Here is a 21,322-nt window from a genome sequence, read left to right as displayed (position 1 = left end):
CTGAGCCATACTCCTTTCTATGTCTCTGGGTCTATTTTGTTCATCATCCACCTTGTTCATTATATTCCACAAATAAGTGAGATCATGTGGTATTTGTGCATAAAAAGTCTTGTACAAGAAAATTTGTAGCAGCTTTATTCAAGATAGCAAAATACTGGAAATAGTCCAGGTGTCCATCAATAGGAGACTGGCCACCTATAAAAAGGAATTCATATAATAAAATGGATGAATCTCAAAAATGTTATATTGAGTGAAAGAAGACAGTCACAAAATAGTAGGTACCAAATGATTCCATTTATAAGAAAGTCTAGAATAGACAAATCTATTTATTCTCTACTGAAAACAAATCAGATTGGTGGTTGCCTCTCCAGTAGTGATGGATGTGTGAGTTGCCTGGGAAAGGACATGAGAGAATTTTCTGGGGCGATGATACTATTCTGTATCTTCGTAGGGGTTTGGGTTAAACACATTTGTCAAAATTAATTAAATGGTACACGTAAGATTTGTGCATTTCATTTTAAGTAAATTTAAAAATTTACATATAAAATACATTAAAATATTAAATACCATAAACAATTATTGAACTCTAGCTAATGAAATACATACCAAGTTTTTAGGGCATTGATGCCTGCTATTTTGAAATGCATTTTTAAAAATGTGGATTCATGGATGGAGAGATGAATAAAATAGATGTGATTAATCAAAGGTAGCATACTGTTAATTGTAAAATCCAGGTGATAAGTATATGGGTGTTGATTATATAATTCTTTTACCTTTCTATGCATTTGAAAATTTTCATGACAAAGTATTGAAAAAAAGGACTGTTGCAAGTAGATAAGAATGGGAAGCCCATGTAAAAGTCTACTGCAGTTTCCTAGGTAAGAGATACTTATCAGGTAGTGACAATGAAGATGGCGAGGTATAGAGAGATTTAAAATAGTTTTAGCTACAAAATCTATGGGTCTGTTTATGGATTGGATGTGAGTAATAACAGAAAGGAATCAAGGATAATGTCTGGATTTCTGACCTTATCCTTTGGGTGGATAGTGCTATTACTAAGAAGAATAATAGGTTTGTGGGGGAAATAAAAAGTTCAATTTTTGGTTATAATTGCGACCCCCCCCCCCCAATAATATTTCCTAGCTATCAAGTAGGCAGTTGGACTCTTGAATTCAGAGGAGAAGCCTTGTCAGTAAACATAAATTTGAGAGTTGGCAAGATAGAGATGGTATTTAAAGCCATGAAAATGGTTGAAAGAGCTAGTACATAAAACTGTCAAGAATTGAACTTTCAGGACTTGCAACATATAGAGACTGGGCAGAATGTGAAGAGACATTGAAGCAGATTGGGGAGGGCCATGAGGTTGGAGGAAAACCAATTGAACGTGGCATCACAGGTACAAAATCTATGTCTATTATAGGCAAGTCTTCCCCCCCCTTTTTTTTTTCAAGAAGTTGCTCATAATTTTTGTATAAATAAACATGACTGTGAAAGACAGCTCTTGATAAAGATTATTTTTATGTTACAGGCTTCTAAGGTGATCATTTTATTTTTTTACACCATTTTGTATATTTTAAATATTCTTAGTATATTATTTTTAAAGGTGGCTTTTAATATTCTGTATATGTAAAATAAATTGTTTTTTAATTAAAAAAATTAAAAGGGCCCTGGCCGGTTTGGCTCAGCGGTTAGAGCGTCGGCCTGCGGTCCGAGAGACCCGGGTTCGGTTCCCGCTAAGGGCATGTACCTCGGTTGCAGTTTGTCCCCGGCTCTGGTCAGTCGTGCGGGTGGCAGCCACTCGATGTGTCCCTTCACGTCGATGTTTCTCTCTCTCTCTCTGTTCCTCTCTCCCCCTCCTACTCTACCTGAACAAAAAAAATAAAAAATAAAAAAATTAAAAGGAAGTGGTAAGTGAATAGGAGTTGAAATTAGAGATAGTCTTGAAAAAAAAATTCTTTAAAAAAGTTTTGATCTGGAGAGTGGCCAAGAGAGGGATGAAGTAAGTTCCAGCAAGGTAACAACTTTAATTTATTTTTTTAATCTTTACCTGAGAATTTATTTTTATTTTTATTTTTTCAGATAGAGTGGGAGGGAGAGAGAGAGAGAGAGAGAATCATTCATGTGAGAGGGACACATCAACTGGTTGCCTCCACAGCCTCAATTAGTGCAGGGAGGAACGCAGCTGAGGTACCTGCCCTTGATGGGAATCAAACACCCGGACTCATTGGTCCAAGTGCCGATGCTCTAACCGCTGAGCAAAACCAGCCGGGCAAGGTAACAACTTTTAAAGATGAGAGATACTGGGCCATATAACATGCTGGGGAGCAATCCAAGAGTGAGGGACAGATGAATGATACAAGAGAATGACGGAATAACTGAATAGCAATGCCCATGAGAAGACTGGAGGCCTTTGAATCCAGTGCAGGTAGAGGGTTGTCCACTAATAGGAGGATTGCTTTGTCTACTGTTGAAAAAGTTGAAAGAGCTTATAAGACAGGTGGTTTTGTAGAATTATTGGTAACATGATAAGAAAGTTCCTGTCTGACGGCTTCTATTTTCTCAGTTTTACAGGAAAAAAAAAAAAAAAGAAGAAGGATGAAGAGAGGTTGTTTTTCAGAGAATGCAAAATTCTTAAGGCAAACAAGGGGCTCCTGGGTTTGGGCAACCGCAAGTTGTTCTGTCCAAATTCAGAGCGTGTGCTGGGAATGGGTTGGCACGTCTAGACAGAGGGCGGGACCATATAATTTGGTTCACATTGTGAAGGCTCCCTGTTTTCTAAAACCGAAGGCAACACAGCAAACCTGCCTTCAGGACCCGGGTCGCCCAGGTGGGGCGCTCCACGTGGACCGAGGCCCGCACAGGAGGCGAAGTCCGCGCAGGTCACTTGCGACCTCGGCGGGTCGGCGCATGCGCGCGGCGCCTGAAGGACCGGCTCTCCTTTCTCTTTTGTGTTGTTGCAGGTTACCCTGATTTTATTTGGCGACAGTTTACAGTCTCCGCACCCAAGATGGAGCAGCTGGGTGTTCTGGAGCTGCTGATGGAGAAGAGTTTCTGGCAGGAGGCTGAGCCACCCGCGGAAGAGTGAGCGGAGCGCGGGGAGGGTCTGGGAACAAAGCGGGAGATTTGAAAGAAAGCGGGAGAGGCCGCACCCACGCCTCCGCGGACTGGAGCTGGGGCAGTGACCTGGCTCAGGTCCCGGGGCGCGGGTCCCAGAGCTGGGGTCTGCTTGGCAGGGTCCTCTTTGGGGCCGCACTTGGACTAGAGCCTGGAGACTCTCCCTCCCCAGCAGTTCATTGTTTCCCCTGATTTCAGGTCATTGCCGAATCTGGAGAGCCCCAGCTGCTACCTTAAATGTCTTCATAAAAGGAAATTGCTACTACCAGATGCTTTTCTCTGTGTGTAGTTGGAGACTTATCCCAAGTCAGTTTTAAAAACTATTTTTCTTTATTGATTTTAATGAAAGAGGAATGGAGAGGGAGAGAGAGAGAGAAACATGGATGAGAAAAAGCATGCGAACATCATTGGCTGCCTCCTGCATGTCCCCCACTGGGAATCGGCCTCCAACCTGGGCATGTGCCCTGACCGGGAATCCAACCGGTGACGGTGACCTCTTGGTGCATGGGTCAACGCTCAACCACTGAGCCACACCGGCTGGGCCCAAGTCAGTTTATTTTTTATTTATTTATTTTTAATAACAGTTGGCACTATTTAAAAAAAAAATTTGCCTTTATTGATTTTAGAGAGGGAGAGAGAAATAGAAACATCTGTGAGAGAGAACATTGATTGGCTGCCTCCTGCATGCCCCCCACTGGGGATTTGGCCCACAACCTGGGCATGTGCCCTGATCAGGAATCAAACCTCTTGATGCATGGGTCAGTCGCTCAACCCCTGAGCCACACTGGCAGGGTGTCTTGCTCTCTTAATTTTTAACCATTTTAGCTAACGGTCATTGTGGTAAGCTTTCCAGAAGAGACAAACCTAAACACTAGAAGTTTGGTAGGTTACTATTTTTTTTAAATCCTCATCCAAGGACATTTTTACATTTTATCTTCAGACAGAGTGGGAGGAAGAGAACAAGAGAGAGAGAAACATTGATGTGAGAGAGACACATAGATTGGTTGCCACCTGCACGACGCCAACCAGGGCTGGGGACAAATCACAACTAAGGTATGTGCCCTTGGCAGAAATCGAACCCAGGACTCTGGTCTGCAAGCCGACGCTCTTAATGCTAAGCCAAACCAGCCAGGGCTAGAAGATTGATTTGTAGATAAAGGAGTTGATTGCTTCTTATTTCATGCTTGTGCTACAGTATTTGTATGCTTTAGATTTCAGAAGAAGGTGGAAGCTTTCTCTTCTAAAACAGTCCTGAGCCGAGGGATGGATAACCGGTACCTGGTATTAGAAGTCAGTATTGTGCAGAATGAAGAAGGAAACCACGAAAAGCATCTAATCATCACTGCTTCCCAGTCACTAGAATATAAAGAATTGTGCATCCTTAGGAATGACTGGTAATTTTTGTGTGACTTTGAGCACTGATCTGGGAGATTCCTTTTTTTTTTGGTATGTGCCCCTAGCTGCTAGGGCCTAGCGGGAACTGAACCCGGGAGTCTCTGGTCCTCAGGCCGACGCTCCAACCACTGAGCCAAACCTGCCAGGGCAAGATCTGGGAGATTGTTAAGGGAACCATCCTAAAAGCCATCACATGGGCTTGTGTGGATGTCACTATAATTTAGTTATTAATAGAAGGAATAGTTTTCAATCTGAACTAATTCCACATAAAACTTGTGCCTTTACCCCAGCATGTCAGGTCTCTTATTCCAAAACTCCTTATTTCAAAACTTGATTTTTACTGTCATTTGCAATTACAGAGGGACTTGTTAAGTGATTACTTCTTATTTCCCAGTACTTTCTGTTTTAAGATTACTGTTTAAAACTCATATTCTTTTTTTTTAATCCTTACCCGAGGACATTTTTTGCATTTATCTTCAGATAGAGCGGGAGGGAGAGAGGGGAGAAGAGAGACAGAGAAACATCTATGTGAGAGAGCCACATCGACTGGTTGCTACCCACACAACCTCAACTAGGGCCGGGAACAAACTGCAGCCAAAGTACATGCCCTTAGTGGGAACCAAACTCGGGACACTGGTCCGCGGGCCAATGCTCTAACCGCTGAGCCAAACCGGCCAGGGCAAACTCATATTCTTTTTTTTTTATCCTCACCCGAGGACATTTTTCCATTTTTTTGTTCAGATAGAGTGGAAGGGAGAGAGACAGGGAGAGAGAGAGAGAGAAACATCGATGTGAAAGGGACACATCGAGTGGCTGCCACCCGCACGACCCAACCAGGGCCAGGGACAAACTGCAACCGAGGTACGTGCCCTTAGCGGGAACCGAACCTGGGTCTCTACGGACCGCAGGCCGACGCTCTAACCGCTGAGCCAAACCGGCCAGGGCCAAACTCATATTCTTAATAAGAGCAAAATTAATTACAGCATAAGAACATTCTTTGACCTTATATTTCTCTATTCAAGCAGTGTGGTATGTGAGGGGTGAAGGGGAGATGCAGAGAAGGTCAGGTCTAATTTTGTCTAGACAAAAAATTGGATGGTTTGAACTAGATAAATAGTTTTGTTGTTTTTTTGTTAATCCTTATCCAAGGATATTTTTTAAATGATTTTTAGATAGAGTGGAAGTGGGGGGGAGGGAGAGAAACATCTATGTGAGAGAGACACATCAGTTTGTTGCCTCCCGCCCTGGCCGGTTTGGCTCAGCTGTTAGAGCATCGGCCTGCGGTCCAGAGAGACCTGGGTTCAGTTCCCACTGAGGGCACGTGCCTTGGTTGTGGTTTGCCCCTGGCCCTAGTTGGGTCGTGTGGGTGGCAGCCACTCGATGTGTCCCTTTCATGTCAATGTTTCTCTCTCTCTCCCTCCCACTCTATCTGAACAAAAAATGGAAAAGTGTCCTCGGGTGAGGATAAAAAAAAAAAAAATTGGTTGCCTCCCACACAACCCCAGCCGGCGACAGGGACGAACCTGAAACCCAGGTATGTACCCCTCACAGGGAATTGAATCCGTGATCCTTCCATCCTCTGGCCAATGCTCTAACTGCTGAGCCAAACCTGTCAGGGCCAAGATGAATATGGTTTTATTCTTGGTACATTGGGTTTGGCTCCATGCCTCAAGACTTATAGAACGTGTAGATATGCTGTAAGTCTTAAGAATAAGAGAATTTATTATTAAAACAACATCGTGTAATTGGAGCTCTGTATTACACCATTAAAGATTTGATGGCTTTAGATTATGCTAAAGCAGATTTTTTTGGGGGGATTTAAGGAAAATGCATGAGTATTTTCAGGTGTGTTTCAGAGGTAGTAAGGAATGGAATGACTAAGAGTTGATTCAGAAGACTGCGTCCTGGTATTTAATTTTTTAAAAAGATCCATACATTTATTTATTAAAAATTTTTTTCTTTATTGATTTTAGAGAGGAAGGGAGAAGGAGAGAGAGAGAGAAACATCAATGAGAGAGAACATTGATTGGACACCTCCTGCATGTCCCCACTGGGGGTTTGGCTCACAACTTGGGCATGTGCCCTGACGAGGAATTGAACTGGTGACCTCTTGTTGCATGGGTCAACGCTCAACCACTGAGCCACACTGGCTGGGCTACATTTAAAAATACTTCTTCAGACAAAATATTTGTTTATTTTTAAAGCCTCCTTAATAAGCTTAAATGTAGGAACCTAAACTGTGTCTTGTTACTTTGCTTTCTTTGTAGGTGCTCTGTACCAGTAGAGCCAGGGGACATCATTCATTTGGAAGGAGACTGCATAGCTGATACTTGGATAATAGATGAAGATTTTGGATATTTGATTCTGTATCCAGACATGCTGATTTCTGGCACAAGTATAGCCAGTAGTATTCGATGTATGAGAAGAGCTGTCCTAAGTGAAACTTTCAGGGTGAATATGTTTTTTTTTTTTTTTTTTTATCCTCACCCGAGGATATTTTTCCATTTTTTGTACAGATAGAGTGGGAGGGAGAGAGAGGAAGGGGAGAGAGAGAGAAACATCGACGTGAAGGGACACATCGAGTGGCTGCCACCCACACGACCAACCAGGGCCGGGGACAAACTGCAACCGAAGTACGTGCCCTTAGCGGGAACCGAACCCAGGTCTCTCTGTACCGCAGGCCGACGCTCTAACCGCTGAGCCAAACTGGCCAGGGCAGGGTGAATATGTTTTAAAAAAAATTTTTTTCTTTATTAATTTTAGAAGAGAGGAAGGGACAGGGAGAGAGAGATAGAAACATCAGTGAGAGAGAACATTGATTGGCCGCCTCCTGCATGCTCGCACTGGGGATCGGGCCCACAGCCTGGGCATGTGTCCTGACCAGGAATGAAACCGGCGACCTCTTGGTGCATGGGTCGATGCCCAGCCACTGAGCCACACTGGCCAGACGGTGAATAATGTTAACAGCTAAAATTTATGTAGGATTTTAGAGTTTATAGAGCACTTTTGGGGAAAATAAATGTTTTTATTGATTTTTAGAGAGAGAGGGAAAGTAGAGAGAAACATCAGTCTCTGCCTCCTGCATACCCCTTACTGGGAATCAAGCAGGAAACCCAGGCATGTTCTCTGACTGGCAATCTAACTGGCGACCTCTTAGTTCATGAGCCGACATTCAACCGAGTTACACCAACCAGGGTTATAGAGAGCACTTTCTACTTTTATATTACTTAATCCTTCCAACATTTCTGTGAGGTAGATGGTATTAATCAGCTGCATTTTATAGATGAGGAAAACCTGGCTCAGAGAGTTTAAGTGTCTTGCTGAAAATGATGTAGCTAGTAAGACTCAGTGCTCGGACTCAAGACCAGGTGCCTGAATCCTTGGTCTTGTTCAACACTAATAAAATTTTAATGATAAAAAAGTTAACTTAGTCATATAATTTTAAATTTAATACATCTAGACATTTCTCAACTGTGCTTCATGTGATTCCCAATCAACTAAAAATATATATGATAGTTTCCTTTAAAAAAGTTTATATGGAAAATTTTAAATATACATGGAGATGATTATAATAAACCTTCATGTACCCATTCTGTTTACCCTAACATATTATTTTGCAAGTAAATGAAAGCTGACTTTTAAAAAAATCCTTACCCAAGGATGTGTATTTATTGATTTTAGAGAGAGAGAGAAACATCTATGTGACAGAGAAACATTGATCAGCTGCCTCCTGTAACCTAGGTATATGCCCTGATCGGGAATTGAATCTGCAACCTTTTGTTGTATGGGAGAATGCTCTAACCATCTGAGCCACCTAGCCAGAGCTGAAAGCTGACGTTTTAAAAAATATATAGCCCAGTTTGTGTGGCTTAGTGGATTGGGCGTCGTCCCATGCACCAAGAGGTTGCCGGTTTGATTTCCAGTCGGCACATGCCTGGGTTGTAGGCTCGATCCCTGGTTGGGGCGCGCATGGGAGGCGGCTGATCAGCACTTCTCTCTCACATTCATATTTCTCTTCCTCAGAAATAATATATATATCTCAGGTGAGGATTAAAAAAACAAATGTTTCCTTCTCCTTCCAGAAAATTGTTTTAATTATACAGTTAATCTCTATTTGCAGAAAACCAAAACTACAGCTAAGCAAGAAGAAAAATACCTACGTAGATTTTTCTAATAGAGTTAGCTGATACTTATTTGTAGTTTATTTTATCCACTTTTTTCCTTCATTTGTAGGAGATGATCAGTTTCTCTCTTAGCCCTGTATTATACAGTGGATCTAAATATTAATCTATTAAAAACTTTTAATTTTGAAATAATTCAGACTTACATAGAATTTGCAAAAATAGTACAGAGAGTACCTCTGTAAGTTTAAAAAATTCCTGATTGATGGCTTGGTGGCCTTTATCTACTTTGTTTTCTTCCCTATATTTTTTCTTTATTGATTTTAGAGAGAGAGAGAGGAAGGGAGAGGGAGAGAAAGATAGAAATATGTCTATTGGTCACCTCCTGCACACCCCTCACTGGGGATTGGGCCCACAACCTGGGTATGTGCCCTGACCGGGAATCAAACTGGCAACTTCTTGGTGCATCGATGATACTCTACCACTGAGCCACACTGGCCAGGCTGTCTAGTTTTTTGATAGTTTCAAAGTAGAGGCCTAGGTTAATAAAATAATTAATTGAAAAACATTGTTTCTTTTGAGTGGAGAGAACTTTCTTGCCAAAAATCTCTGCTGTAAGTTTAAATTTTATGTTTCTCCTTTTAAAAAATCTTTATTGTTGAAAATATTACAAATGTCCCCCCCCCCCTTTTCCACTATTGATTCCCTCTCTGCTCCCATCTCCCCTCCTGCCTTCCCCACACTATTGTCTGTGTCCATTGGTTATGCATATATGCATGTAAGTTCTTTGGTTTATCTCTTCCCACTCTACATTTTATGTTTCAATATATCTTTTACTGGCATGAGTTTGTAAGGTATGCCTTTACTGACTTTTCTAGTTGGTAAATTATAAAATGAAATTAGAATTGAATATATTAAATATTTGATAATATGTTGAACTTTTTGTGTTGGCTAATTTTTTATTTTTTGTTAAACTTCACCTGAGGATATTTTTCCATTTAGTATTTTTAAAATGTTTTTACTGATTTTTTAGAGAGAGAGGAAGGGAGAGGGAGATAGAAACATCAATGTGAGAGAGATGCATCAATCGGCTGCCTTCTGCATGCCCCCTACTAGGGATCAAGCCTGCAACCAGGCCATATGCCCTAACTGGGAATCGAACCGGGACTTCTCAGTCATGGGAGATACTCAATCCACTGAGCCACACTGGCTGCGCTCCATTGATTTTTTTGATATAATGGAAGGGAGGAAGGGAGGGACGGAGGGGGAGAGAGAGAGATATCCATGTGAGAGAGACACCTCAATCAGTTGTCTCCCGCATGACCTGACTGGGGCTAGGGATCAAACCAGCAACCCAGGTAGATGCCCTTGACCAGGAACTGAACCAGTAACCATTCAGTGTCTAGACGGATGCTCTAATCACTGAACCAAACTGGCCAGGGCTTGGTTAATTTTATTTTATTTTATTTTAAGTTATTTAAATTTTTTTCTTTATTGATTTTAGAGAGAGAAAGGGAGGAGAAGGAGAGAAAACATAGATGAGAGAGAACATTGATTGGCTGCCTCCTGCAGGCCCCTCATTGGGGATTGGGCCCACAGCCTGGGCATGTGCCCTGACCTGGAATTGAACTGGCAACCTCCTGGTGCATGGGTCAACACTTAACCACTGAGCCACACCAGCCAGGCAGGGCTTGGTTAATTTTAAATGGAAATATAATGGTTTTTAAAAATCCTCATACTAGCCCTGGTTAGATCCCCGGCTCTGGTAGGGTTGTGTGGGAGGCAGTCAATTGATGTGTCTCTTTCACATTGATCTCTCTCTTTCCCTCCCACTCTATCTAAATATCAATGGAAAAATATCATCGAGTGAGGATTAAAAAATAGTAATCATAAATAAAAATTAAAAAAACCCCATACTGCCTGGCCATTATGGCTCAGTGGTTAAGCATCAACTCATGCACCAAGAGGTCACCAGTTCGATTTCCAGTCAGAGAACATGTCTAGGTTGTGGGCCAAATCCCCAGTGGGGGGCATTCAGGAAGTAGCCAATTGATGTTCTCTCTAATCGATGTTTCTATCTTTCTACCTTCCTCTTGCTCTAAAAAATCAATAAAGAAAAAAAATTAAAAATAAAATTCCACCCACCAGAAAAAAACATTGGTTGATGTTTTGGCATTTGTCTTACTAGTGCACTTTGGCTACGGTGGTTTAATATATTATGTAATAGGTATACATTCACTTTGTTAATGCATTGTGAAATAAAATTTTTTTTTTCCGATAGAGCTCTGATCAAGCCACACGCCAAATGCTGATTGGTACAGTTCTCCATGAAGTATTTCAGAAAGCAATAAGTGATAGCTTTGCCCCAGAAAAGCTACAAGAACTTGCTTGTCAAACTGTTCAAGAGATAAGACATCTGAAGGAAATGTAAGTAGTTACGAGAGAACTGCAGGTACAATTTTATTATATAACTTCTGGCATCTATAAAATATTTGGCCATTAGACTATTCAATATAAATCAGTGTAATACTAGCCTGGCTGATGTGGCTCAGTGGTTGAGTATCAACCCATACACTAAGAGGTTTCTGGTTTGATTTGCAATGGGGTCAGACACATACCTAGGTTGTGGGCTCGATCTCCAGCAGGGGGCATGCAGGAGGCAGCTAATCAATGTTTTTCTCTCATTGATGTTTCATCAATGTTTTTATCTCTTGTCTCCCTGTCCCTTCCTCTCTTTCTAAAAATTAGTAAAAACATATTTAAAAAATAAATTAGTATAATACTAGAATGCAGGTTGCAAAGTTTCAGTACCCCATTGTAGTTCTGTGAAGAGCTTCTGAAATTGCACAACAGGAACTCTTTGGCTAAAAATACCTAAATTTTCTGTACATATGCACAACAGACTCAAGAGAGTGTGAAAACCTTTTTGCCTTACCTTTAGAAACAGTGTGATGTACTGAAAATTGTATGGGTTTGGGAATCCGATCTCATTTGAAATTCTAACTTTGCTAGTGTGATGACTGCAGTATTTAAAGATTCTGAAAAAGGTGATAATACCTATTGTTGTGTTTTTTTTCTTTTCTTTTTAAACATATCTTTATTGTTGAATGTATTACAGATGTCCCCTCTTTTTTTCCCCACTGACCCCCCACTCCCTGCTTTCACTCCCCTCCTGCTTTCCCCACACTATTGTCTGTGTCCATTGGTTATGCATATATGCATATAAGTTCTTTGGTTAATCTCTTCCTGCCCTCCCTCCCCCCTTCCCTTTGAGGTTCATCAGTCTAGCAACCAATTTGTACTTCTTGATTCCTTCACCTTTTTTACCCATCCCTCTCCAGACCCCCTCCATCTGGCAACCAACAAAAAGTTCTCTGTATCTATGAGTCTGTTTCTGTTCTGCTTGCTCATTTTGTTTATAGATTCAGTTGTTGATAGATATGTATTTATTGCCATATTTTTGTTCTTCTTCAAGAAGACCCATCAACATTTCATATAATACTGGTTTGGTGGTGAAAAATTTTCTTTTCTGGGAAACTCTTTATATGTCCATCAATTCTAAATAATAGCTTTGTAGGATAGAGTAATCTTGGTTGTAGGTTGTTGTTTTTCATCACTTTGAATATCTCTTGCCACTCCTTTCTGGCCTGGAAAGTTTCTCTTGAGAAATCAGCTGACGTCTTATGGGAGCTCCCTTATAGGTAACTAACTGCTTTTCTCTTGCTGCTTTTAAGATTCTCTCTTTGTCTTGAATCTTGCATTTTGATGATGATGTGTCTTGGTATGGGCCTCTTTGGGTTCATCTTGTTTGGGACCCTCTGTGCTTCCTGGACTTGTATGTCTGTTTCCTTCACCAAGTTAGGGAAGTTTTCTGTCATTTTTTTCAAATATGTTTTCAATTTCTTGTTCTTTCTCTTCTCCTTCTGGCACCCCTATGATGCAAATATTGGTACACTTGAAGTTGTCCCAGAGGCTCCTTATACTGTCCTCATTTTTTTTGAATTCTTTGTTCTGATTGGGTGTTTTTTGTTTCCTTATATTTTATTTTTATTTATTTTATTATTATTATTATTTTTGTATTTATTTATTTTTGTTATAGATGTTTCTCCTTTTTTACCCCATTGATACCCTCCCCCCACCCCAGCCCCAGCCCCTGCTTTGTTGTCCATGTCCATTGGTTATGCATACATGCAAATAAGTTCTGTGGTTTATCTCTTCTCACCCCCCCACTACCCCCTCTTCTGAGGGTTGTCAGTCTGTACTCTACTTCTGTATTTCTGGGTCTACCCTATTCCTCAGACTGTTATATTCATTATATTCCATATATAAATGAGATCATGTGGTATTTGTCTTTTTCTGCTTGGCTTGTTTCACTTAGGTTAATACTTTCTAGGTCCCTCCATGTCGTCTCAAAGGATGAGAGATCTTTCTTTCTTACAGCTGCATAGTACTCCATTGTGTATATGTACCACAGCTTTTTTATCCATTCGTCTACTGGTGGACACTTGGGCTGTTTCCAGATCTTAGCTATGGTAAATAGTGCTGCTATGAACATGGGGGTACATATAGTCTTTCTGATTGGTGTTTCAGGCTTCTTAGGGTATATTCCTAGAAGTGGGATCACTGGGTCAAATGGGAGTTCAATTTTTAATTTTTTGAGGTAACACCATATTGTTTTCCATAGTGGCTGCACCAGTCTGCATTCCCACCAGCAGTGCACTAGAGTCCCCTTTTCTCCACACCCTCGCCAACACTTGTTTGATGATTTGTTGATGGCGGCCATTCTGGCAGGTGTGAGGTGATACCTCATTGTTCTTTTAATTTGCATTTCTCTGATGACTAGTGATGTTGAGCGTTTCTTCATATGTCTCTTGGCCATTTGTATGTCCTGTTTGGAGAGGTGTCTATTCAGCTCCTATGCTCATTTTTTTTTTTTTATCCTCACCCGAGGACATTTTTTCTATTTTTTGTTCAGATAGAGTGTGGGAGGGAGAGAGAAAGAGAGAAACATCGACGTGAAAGGGACACGTCAAGTGGCTGCCACCCACACGACCCAACCAGGGCCGGGGACAAACTGCAACCGAGGTACGTGCCCTTAGCGGGAACCGAACCTGGGTCTCTCAGGACCGCAGGCCGACGCTCTAACCGCTGAGCCAAACCGGCTAGGGCTCCTATGCTCATTTTTTTTATTTTTTATCCTCACCCGAGGATATTTTCCCATTTTTTGCACAGCTAGAGTGGGAGGGAGAGAGAGGAAGGGAGAGAGAGAGAGAAACATCGACGTGAAGGGACACATCGAGTGGCTGCCACCCACACGACCAACCAGGGCCGGGGACAAACTGCAACCGAAGTACGTGCCCTTAGCGGGAACCAAACCCAGGTCTCTCTGTACCGCAGGCCGACGCTTTAACCGCTGAGCCAAACTGGCCAGGGCTCCTATGCTCATTTTTTAATTGGGTTCTTTGTCTTCCTTTTGTTGAGTTGTATGAGTACTCTAAATATTTTGGAAATTAACCCCTTATCTGATGTATCATTGGCAATGATGTTCTCCCATACAGTGGGTTGCCTTTCTATTTTGATGGTTGTTTCTTTTGCTGTGAAAAAGCTTTTTAGTTTGATGTAGTCCCATGTGTTCATTTTTTCCTTTGTTTCTGTTACCTTTGGTGATGTATCAGTGAAAATTCTGCTGCGTATGATGTCTGAAATTTTGTTGCCTACATTTTCTTCTAGAATTTTTATGGATTTACGGGTCACATTTAAGTCTTTTATCCATTTTGAGTTTATCTTTTGTATGGTGTAAGTTGATGGTCTAGTTTCATTTTTTTGCATGTAGCTGTCCAATTTTCCCAACACCATTTATTAAAAAGGCTGTCTTTACTCACTGTATGCTCTTGCCCCCTTTGTCAAATATTAATTGAGCATATTGCCTTTGGTCCATTTCTGGGTTCTCTGTTCTGTTCCACTGTATTGTGTTTTTTGACAATGGAAATAATGTGTGTAAATCCAGATGGTCAGTCATTGGTGTTGTATGAGTGACTGACTGCCTGCAGAGAGTTTGGCATATTCTGCTGTCTGTTTCTTCCTGGTCTCCTGTTACAGTCCATCTTTGCTCACAGAAATGTTTTTATTAGTGGTGATTTTGATTTTGGCATCAATCTACTTTCCCAGATGGACTTTGGTGTTTCACTGTTTTTATGGGAAAAAATGTGTTTCAAAATGTCAAAACTGATTTACTAATGACTTGTAATATAATGTCCTAAAGGCATTTTAGACCCCTGGCATATGTCAGGCACTGTGTTAAGTGCTTTTAGACATATATAGTCTGATAGCAACTAGTTATAAATGAAGAAACTGAAGCAAAGAGAAGTTGTCACTTGTTCATGACCACATAGCATGGCATTCAGGATATAAATAGATTTAATAAAGTTTTTGCTTTAGGAGTTCTACTCACTGTCTTCCTTGCCACTTTGCTTTTCAAATTTTTTTTTGTCACACCCTAATCAGCAAATGGTGATACCTTATCTGTTGTGTATTGTATTGATTATTGCCCTGAAACCAGTCACATCCAAACTTAGTGGCTTAAAAATAGAGACAGACTCACAGAGAGCAGGCAGATAGCTCTGAGGAGGGGGTTGTTGGGGGTAGTGGGGAGATTGAACAAAGTAGAGAGAGAACTCAGGGACATGGAAAACAGTGGTGACTATTTGGGGGAGGTGGAAGAAGGCATAAAGGGGATAAATGGTGATGGAAAAAAGAAAGAACAGAAGAGAAGAGAAAAGAAAAGTTAGTGGCTTAAATGACAAACATGTAACGTGTTATCTCATAGTTTCTGTAGGTCAGGAATTTGGAAGTTACGTAGCTGACTGGTTCTGGCTCAGGGTCTCCCATGTGGGGCTGTGCCATCTGAAGGCTTGACCAATGCAGGAGGCTCTGCTTGCAAGATGAATCACTCACATGTCTCTTGTGTTTCACTGGTTGGCTGTTGGCAGGAGGTCTCAGTCCTCGCCATGGGGTCTCTCGTTAGGCTGCATGATGTGTCCTCATGCATGGCAGCTGCTTCTTGGATTGCAGGGTCCAAGAAAGAGAGCAAGCAGGAGCACAGTGCCTTTCATAACTGAGTCTTTAATCCCTGCACTGTCACTTCTGCTTTTTTATTCATTAAGTGCAAGTCACTAAGACCAGCTCTCCCTTAAGGGTAGGGGAATTGGGTGTCATTTTTTAAAGGGAGTGTCAAAGAATTTTAGGACATTTTTAAAAAAAATTTTTGGACATATTTTAAAGCACCTCAGGTGTTTAGGTATCAGGCAGTCTGATTTGTTCAGAACCTAACTTGAATACCAGGATGAAAGAAAACAGGGTTTCTGAGCAGCCCTTGCTTAGAATTCATGTTTTTCATGTATTAAAAAACCCTTCTGTACTTTATGAAATGGAATGTTTCTCTGATGCCCTTAGCATTTGTTTTTCACTAATGGCTAATGTTCTTATTTACCTGGTTTCCCAGATGTGGGAGAGAGACACCTTCATAGTCGTATAGTGTGCGAGCTGATATTTTCATTACAGTATAGGAAAGAGGAATCTCTCTCTTTTTTTAAATTTTTTTATCCTCATTCAAGGACACTTTTGCATTTGTCTTCAGATAGAACAGGAAGGAGAGAGGGAGGAAGAGAGAGAGAGAAACATCGCTGTGAGAAAGACACATCAAGTGGTTGCCACCCACAGAACCCCAACCGGGGCCAGGGCCAAACCCCAACCAAGGTACGTACCCTTAGAGGGAACTGAACCCAGGACTCTCTGTTTCACAAGTTGACGCTCTAACCACTGAGAAAAACTGGCCAGGGTGGAAAGAGGAATCTTTTTTTTTTTTTAAATCCTCACCCGAGGACATTTTTTCCATTTTTTGTTCAGATAGAGAGAGAGGGAGAGAGGGAGAGAGAGAAACATTGATGTGCAAGGGACACATCTTGTGGCTGCCACCCGCACGACCCAACCAGAGCAGGGACAGACTGCAACTGAGGTACATGCCCCTAGCGGGAACCAATCCCGAGTCTCTCTGGACCGCAGGCCAACGCTCTAACGCTGATCCAAACTGGTCAGGGTCTGATAAAGGAATCTTTTAAAAAATATAAGAACTGTGAAGGTCAGAAATTTGGAGGAATGCATTCTTAGCACGTCCTTGGGTCAATGAATTAATACTATTGTTCTTTTGTTTTTTAATCATGGTATCCTAAATCATTAAGGGAAAACTTGTGTCTCATTTCATAATTATGAAAATATGTGCTGTCTTAGGAATGTTGCCCATCCACAATAATGCCAATCCTGTTCAAAAGAATACTTTTATAAATTCCCAAATCCTAAAATAACAGGTTTAGCTTTCTTTTCTACCCTCCCTCATGGGCCCTTACACCTTATTACAGCTCTTAGAACAAATTTTCTCTGCTCATGTTCTACCCTGTCATCATATCTTTAAGAGTGTAGTCTTGAAGATCCCACCTTAAGTATATTACTAATCTCAGGAAAAACCAAGTTGTGACATGTCATTTTGCTGCGACTTCACAAAATAAAAAAGAGAATTTAAATGCAGAAGACATTAAATAACCAGTATAGACTGGTGTGTAAACTTTAAGTAGTCCTGATCTGTAAAAAGTAAAATAGGCCCGACCGGTGTGGCGCAGTGGTTGAACTTCAACCCATGCACCAAGAGGTCACTGGTTCAATTCCCAATCAGGGCACATGCCCAGGTTGTGAGCCAAATCCCCAGTGGGAGGCACGCAGGAGGGTTCTCTCTCATTGATGTTTCTATTGCTCTCCCTCTCCCTTCCTCTCTGAAATCAATAAAGAAAAAAAGAAAAAAAAAGTAAATTACAGAAAATATGCCTAAGGAGTTCATAACAATGAAGAACAGTTCCAGGATGACTGGAGAAAGGTACTTAGGAAAAAGATTATTCAGTAGTATAGGATAAAAAAAAAGAAAACATTATTTCTAAATAGGGTATAAATTCATGTATACCATATGTTATTGAAATAGTACAAGAGTGTATACAGTAAACTCTAATTCCTTTCTACCCTTATTTTTCTCATAATGCAGTTCCTCTCCCCAGAGGCAACCACTATTGTTTTCCTATATGTCCCTTCCTGAGATTTCTTTTTTTATCCTCACCCGAGGACATTTTTCCATTTTTTGTTCAGATAGAGCGGGAGGGAGAGAGAGGAAGAGAGAGAGAGGGAAACATCGATGTGAAGGGACACATCGAGTGGCTGCCACCCGCACGACCAACCAGGGCCGGGGACAAACCGCAACCGAGGTACATGCCCTTAGCGGGAACCGAACCCGGGTCTCTCTGTACTGTAGGCCGACACTCCAACCGCTGAGCCAAACCGGCCAGGGCCCTTCCTGAGATTTCAAACATTAATGTGTGTTGTGTGTGTGTATTTGTATTTATATTTTGTTATGTAGATGGTAGCATACCATGCACTTTTTGTGCACTTAAAAATTAAATCTTGGTGATCATTTTATCTCAATACTTACTGAGCTATCTCACTTTTAATTAATAGTGGCATAATGTATCATTGTGTAGATATATCATAATTTAAGCATCTTGTAGCATTTCAATCTTTACTTTTATTATCAGTGCTATAATAAATACCTTTGTACATCCTTTTTTTCACATCTATGCGGGAACATATGTTGAGTCAATTATTAAAAGTGGAATTGTTGGGCTAGAGGATATATGCATTTAAAAGTGTAAAAATATTTTTAATTTGGAAATAATTTTAAATTTAGAGAAAAGTTGCAGGAGTAGTACAGAGAACATCTGTATACTTTTTAGTCTTATCCACCTGGTGTGTGTGTGTGTGTGTATTCTTTTTCTAAGATTAAGTGGTATTCATCATGGAATACATGATGAGCTGTAAACCATGAAGACACCAGCCAGAGAGCAGGCCGAGCAGAGCCCTGGACATCCTGGGTTGCCTGGTGGGCTCAGGGGTCCCCACTGCAGTGGGCAAAGCTGGCCTTGCTCACTTTTCCTTCAGGCCTCTTCTCCCCAGACCGCTCTGGAGATTGGGGTCAGGCATGTGGTGACAGCTGGGTGTGAGGCCTCAGTGCCTGACGTGGCAGCCTCTGCTGGCCAGGGACTGCTCATGACGGTCTTGCTGATGCTCAGCCAGGTGGGCTCAGGGCTCATGTCCCTGTGGTGAAAAACCACCATATACACTTAAGTATGTATTTCCTAAGAATAGGGATTTTTCTTTTATGTAACCACAGTACAGTTACCGACTTAAGGAAATTTAACATTGATAGAATACTTTTGTCTGATCTGTCCATAGTTCAGCTTTGCCCACTAGTGTCCTTTATAGAATCTTACCCCCTCCAGGACAGGGTCCAGTCTGGGTACATTTAAAACTTTGATATGTATTGCCGAATTACTCTGTATAGACATTGCCCCAGTTGCAGTTCTGCCGGCAGTACCTGAGTCCTTGTTTCCCCACATTCTCTGTTATCGACTGGAAGTTGCCAGATTTCAAACAGCCATTTGCAAGGATAACCTTTGTCTCTGTTAGACTGAATGTGGGATCGTTTGGGACACTTTGGTGTCAGCAGTTGCTCCCTGTCTTGAGGTATTTTAGCTTCTCTCTCAACTTGAGGATGCTATTGTGCTCAGGAGAGGCAATCTTGGCAGAGCTGGGCTGCTGATTTTGTCTTCCCAGCTGAACCATGTCTTTCAGAGGACTCTGCTGTCTTCCTTTATAAGGCTGAATAATAATCCTTTGTCCGTACAGACTATATTTTGTTTATCTGTTAGTGAATAGATACTTGGGGTGCTTATTTACTGTTTTCATATTTAAGCTTTTATATTTAATCTCTTACTTTACAGGTACCGCTTAAATTTGAATCAAGATGAAGTAAAACAAGAAGTAGAAGAATATCTTCCTTCATTTTCTAAGTGGGCTGGAGATTTCATGCGTAAATATACTTCAACTGACTTCCCGCAGATGCAGCTCCCTTTGTAAGAAACCCATTTTGTTTATGTGGTTCATATGTTTAGACCAGGATTCTGTTCTGTATTTTGAATTAAATCCTTTAAAAATTGAATTATTATAGCTACACTTTTTGTTTGCTTATTTTATAAATTACAGTCCGGAGTATCTTTCCAGGACGAAAAATAATCTAATGAATAGAAAATTCTATTTTCATTATAATAAAATCTTCTAATTTTTGTATGTAGCTATTTTTTAAAACAAATTAATCAATTAGTATTTTGGGGGAGCCTGATTTCATATATATTTCTCTGTGTTACTATCACATATGGACTGTGTCATATGTCCGTTATCATGGATTTGTGCTGTAGAGTTAAATATTGTGTTTAGTCATTTAATATTTTTAAGCATTTTTGTTGTTGCTGCTAATTGTCAAATGAGGATATTTTTTTCCATTGATTTTTTTTTTTTATCCTCACCCGAGGACATTTTTTCATTTTTTGTTCAGATAGAGTGGGAGGGAGAGAGAGGAAGGGAGACAGAGAAACATCAACGTGAAAGGGACACATCGAGTGGTTGCTACTTGTACTACCCAACCAGGGCTGGGGACAAACTATCATCGAGGTACATGCCCTTAGCGGGAACCGAACCTGGATCTCTCTGGACCACAGGCTGATGCTCTACCCACTGAGCCAAATCGGCCAGGGCTCCATTGATTTTTAGGGAGAGTTGAAGAGGGGGATGAGGAAGGGAGAGAGAAAGAGAGAGAACATCAGTGTGAGAGAGACACATAGATTGGTTGCCTCCCACACGTGCTCTGATCAGGGCCAGGGATTGAACTTGCAACCCAGGTATGTGGCCTTGACTAGAAATCAAACCCAAGATCCTTCAGTACACAAGCTGATGCTCTAACCACTGAACACACTGGCCAGGGCTCTAATATTTTTTTTTTATTCCTCATGTGAGGATATTTTTCTATTTATCATCAGACAGAGTGAGAGGAAGGGAGAGAGAGAGAGAGACAGAGAGCAGTATTGATGTAATAGAGCCACATCAACTGGTTGCCACCTACAGGACTCAACCAGGGCCGATGATGAACCACAACCGAGGTACGTGCCCTTGACCTTTGGAATCGAACCTGCGACTTATGGGTTCTGAACCAAATATAACTGCTGAACCAAACCGGGCAAGGCCCTAATATTTCTTTACCCTTATTTACCTTCCTTCGCTCCCTCCCTTTCTTTCTTTCCTTGCTTATTTCTTTTGGAGTTAATTTGAGATTTTAAATTGTGGTGGATGTTCATTTTCATGGTTGTTTTCAGTATTAGCTTTTCTTTCACTGTCAATTGCTTTAACATTTTGTGTGCATTTTGGGGGCTAATATTTACTTACTGTTTTTGCAGTGAAAACTCATTTTCTCATAGACTCATGTATTCAGTCAACATGTATTACATGCTACTATGTCTGTATCCAGGATTGTTCTAGATATTGGTGTCACAGGGAGACCTAACGCCATCTAAGACCTCAGTGTATTGGTGGTAGTTGAAAACATAAAATGGAGGGGACTACTGAGAGAGAACACACAGGGCAACAGAAGAGGCCTGGAACCCTGGGAGATAACTCTGACAGCAGAGGGAAAAAGTAGATAATCCATCAAAGGGAGGCATCAAAGGATGGTCCAGCAAGGGATTATAGCGTGGAAAAGTGTATCATAG

At 41.1% G+C, this 21,322-nt stretch overlaps 1 protein-coding gene across 4 annotated transcripts in view; it reads left to right on the top strand.

Annotated features, from left to right (window-relative positions):
• The first annotated feature begins 2,980 nt into the window (after positions 1 to 2,980).
• Positions 2,981 to 21,322, top strand: part of DNA2 (DNA replication helicase/nuclease 2) — a 53,637-nt gene continuing 35,295 nt past the window's right edge. For 3 of the 4 annotated variants that reach the window (XM_036265015.1, XM_036265013.1, XM_036265012.1), the window contains exons 1-5: positions 2,981 to 3,081; positions 4,326 to 4,508; positions 6,777 to 6,960; positions 10,912 to 11,057; positions 19,505 to 19,636. In XM_036265015.1, coding sequence (XP_036120908.1) covers positions 3,008 to 3,081; positions 4,326 to 4,508; positions 6,777 to 6,960; positions 10,912 to 11,057; positions 19,505 to 19,636 — 719 coding nt within the window. In that variant the 5' untranslated portion in view covers positions 2,981 to 3,007. The remainder of the gene's footprint in view (positions 3,082 to 4,325; positions 4,509 to 6,776; positions 6,961 to 10,911; positions 11,058 to 19,504; positions 19,637 to 21,322) is intronic. The other variant, XM_036265014.1, reaches the window with a different exon arrangement.

The sequence above is a fragment of the Molossus molossus genome, unplaced genomic scaffold, assembly GCF_014108415.1.
Source record: "Molossus molossus isolate mMolMol1 unplaced genomic scaffold, mMolMol1.p scaffold_m16_p_17, whole genome shotgun sequence".
Classification (NCBI taxonomy): domain Eukaryota; kingdom Metazoa; phylum Chordata; class Mammalia; order Chiroptera; family Molossidae; genus Molossus; species Molossus molossus.
This window is presented reverse-complemented; position numbering and strand designations above follow the sequence as displayed.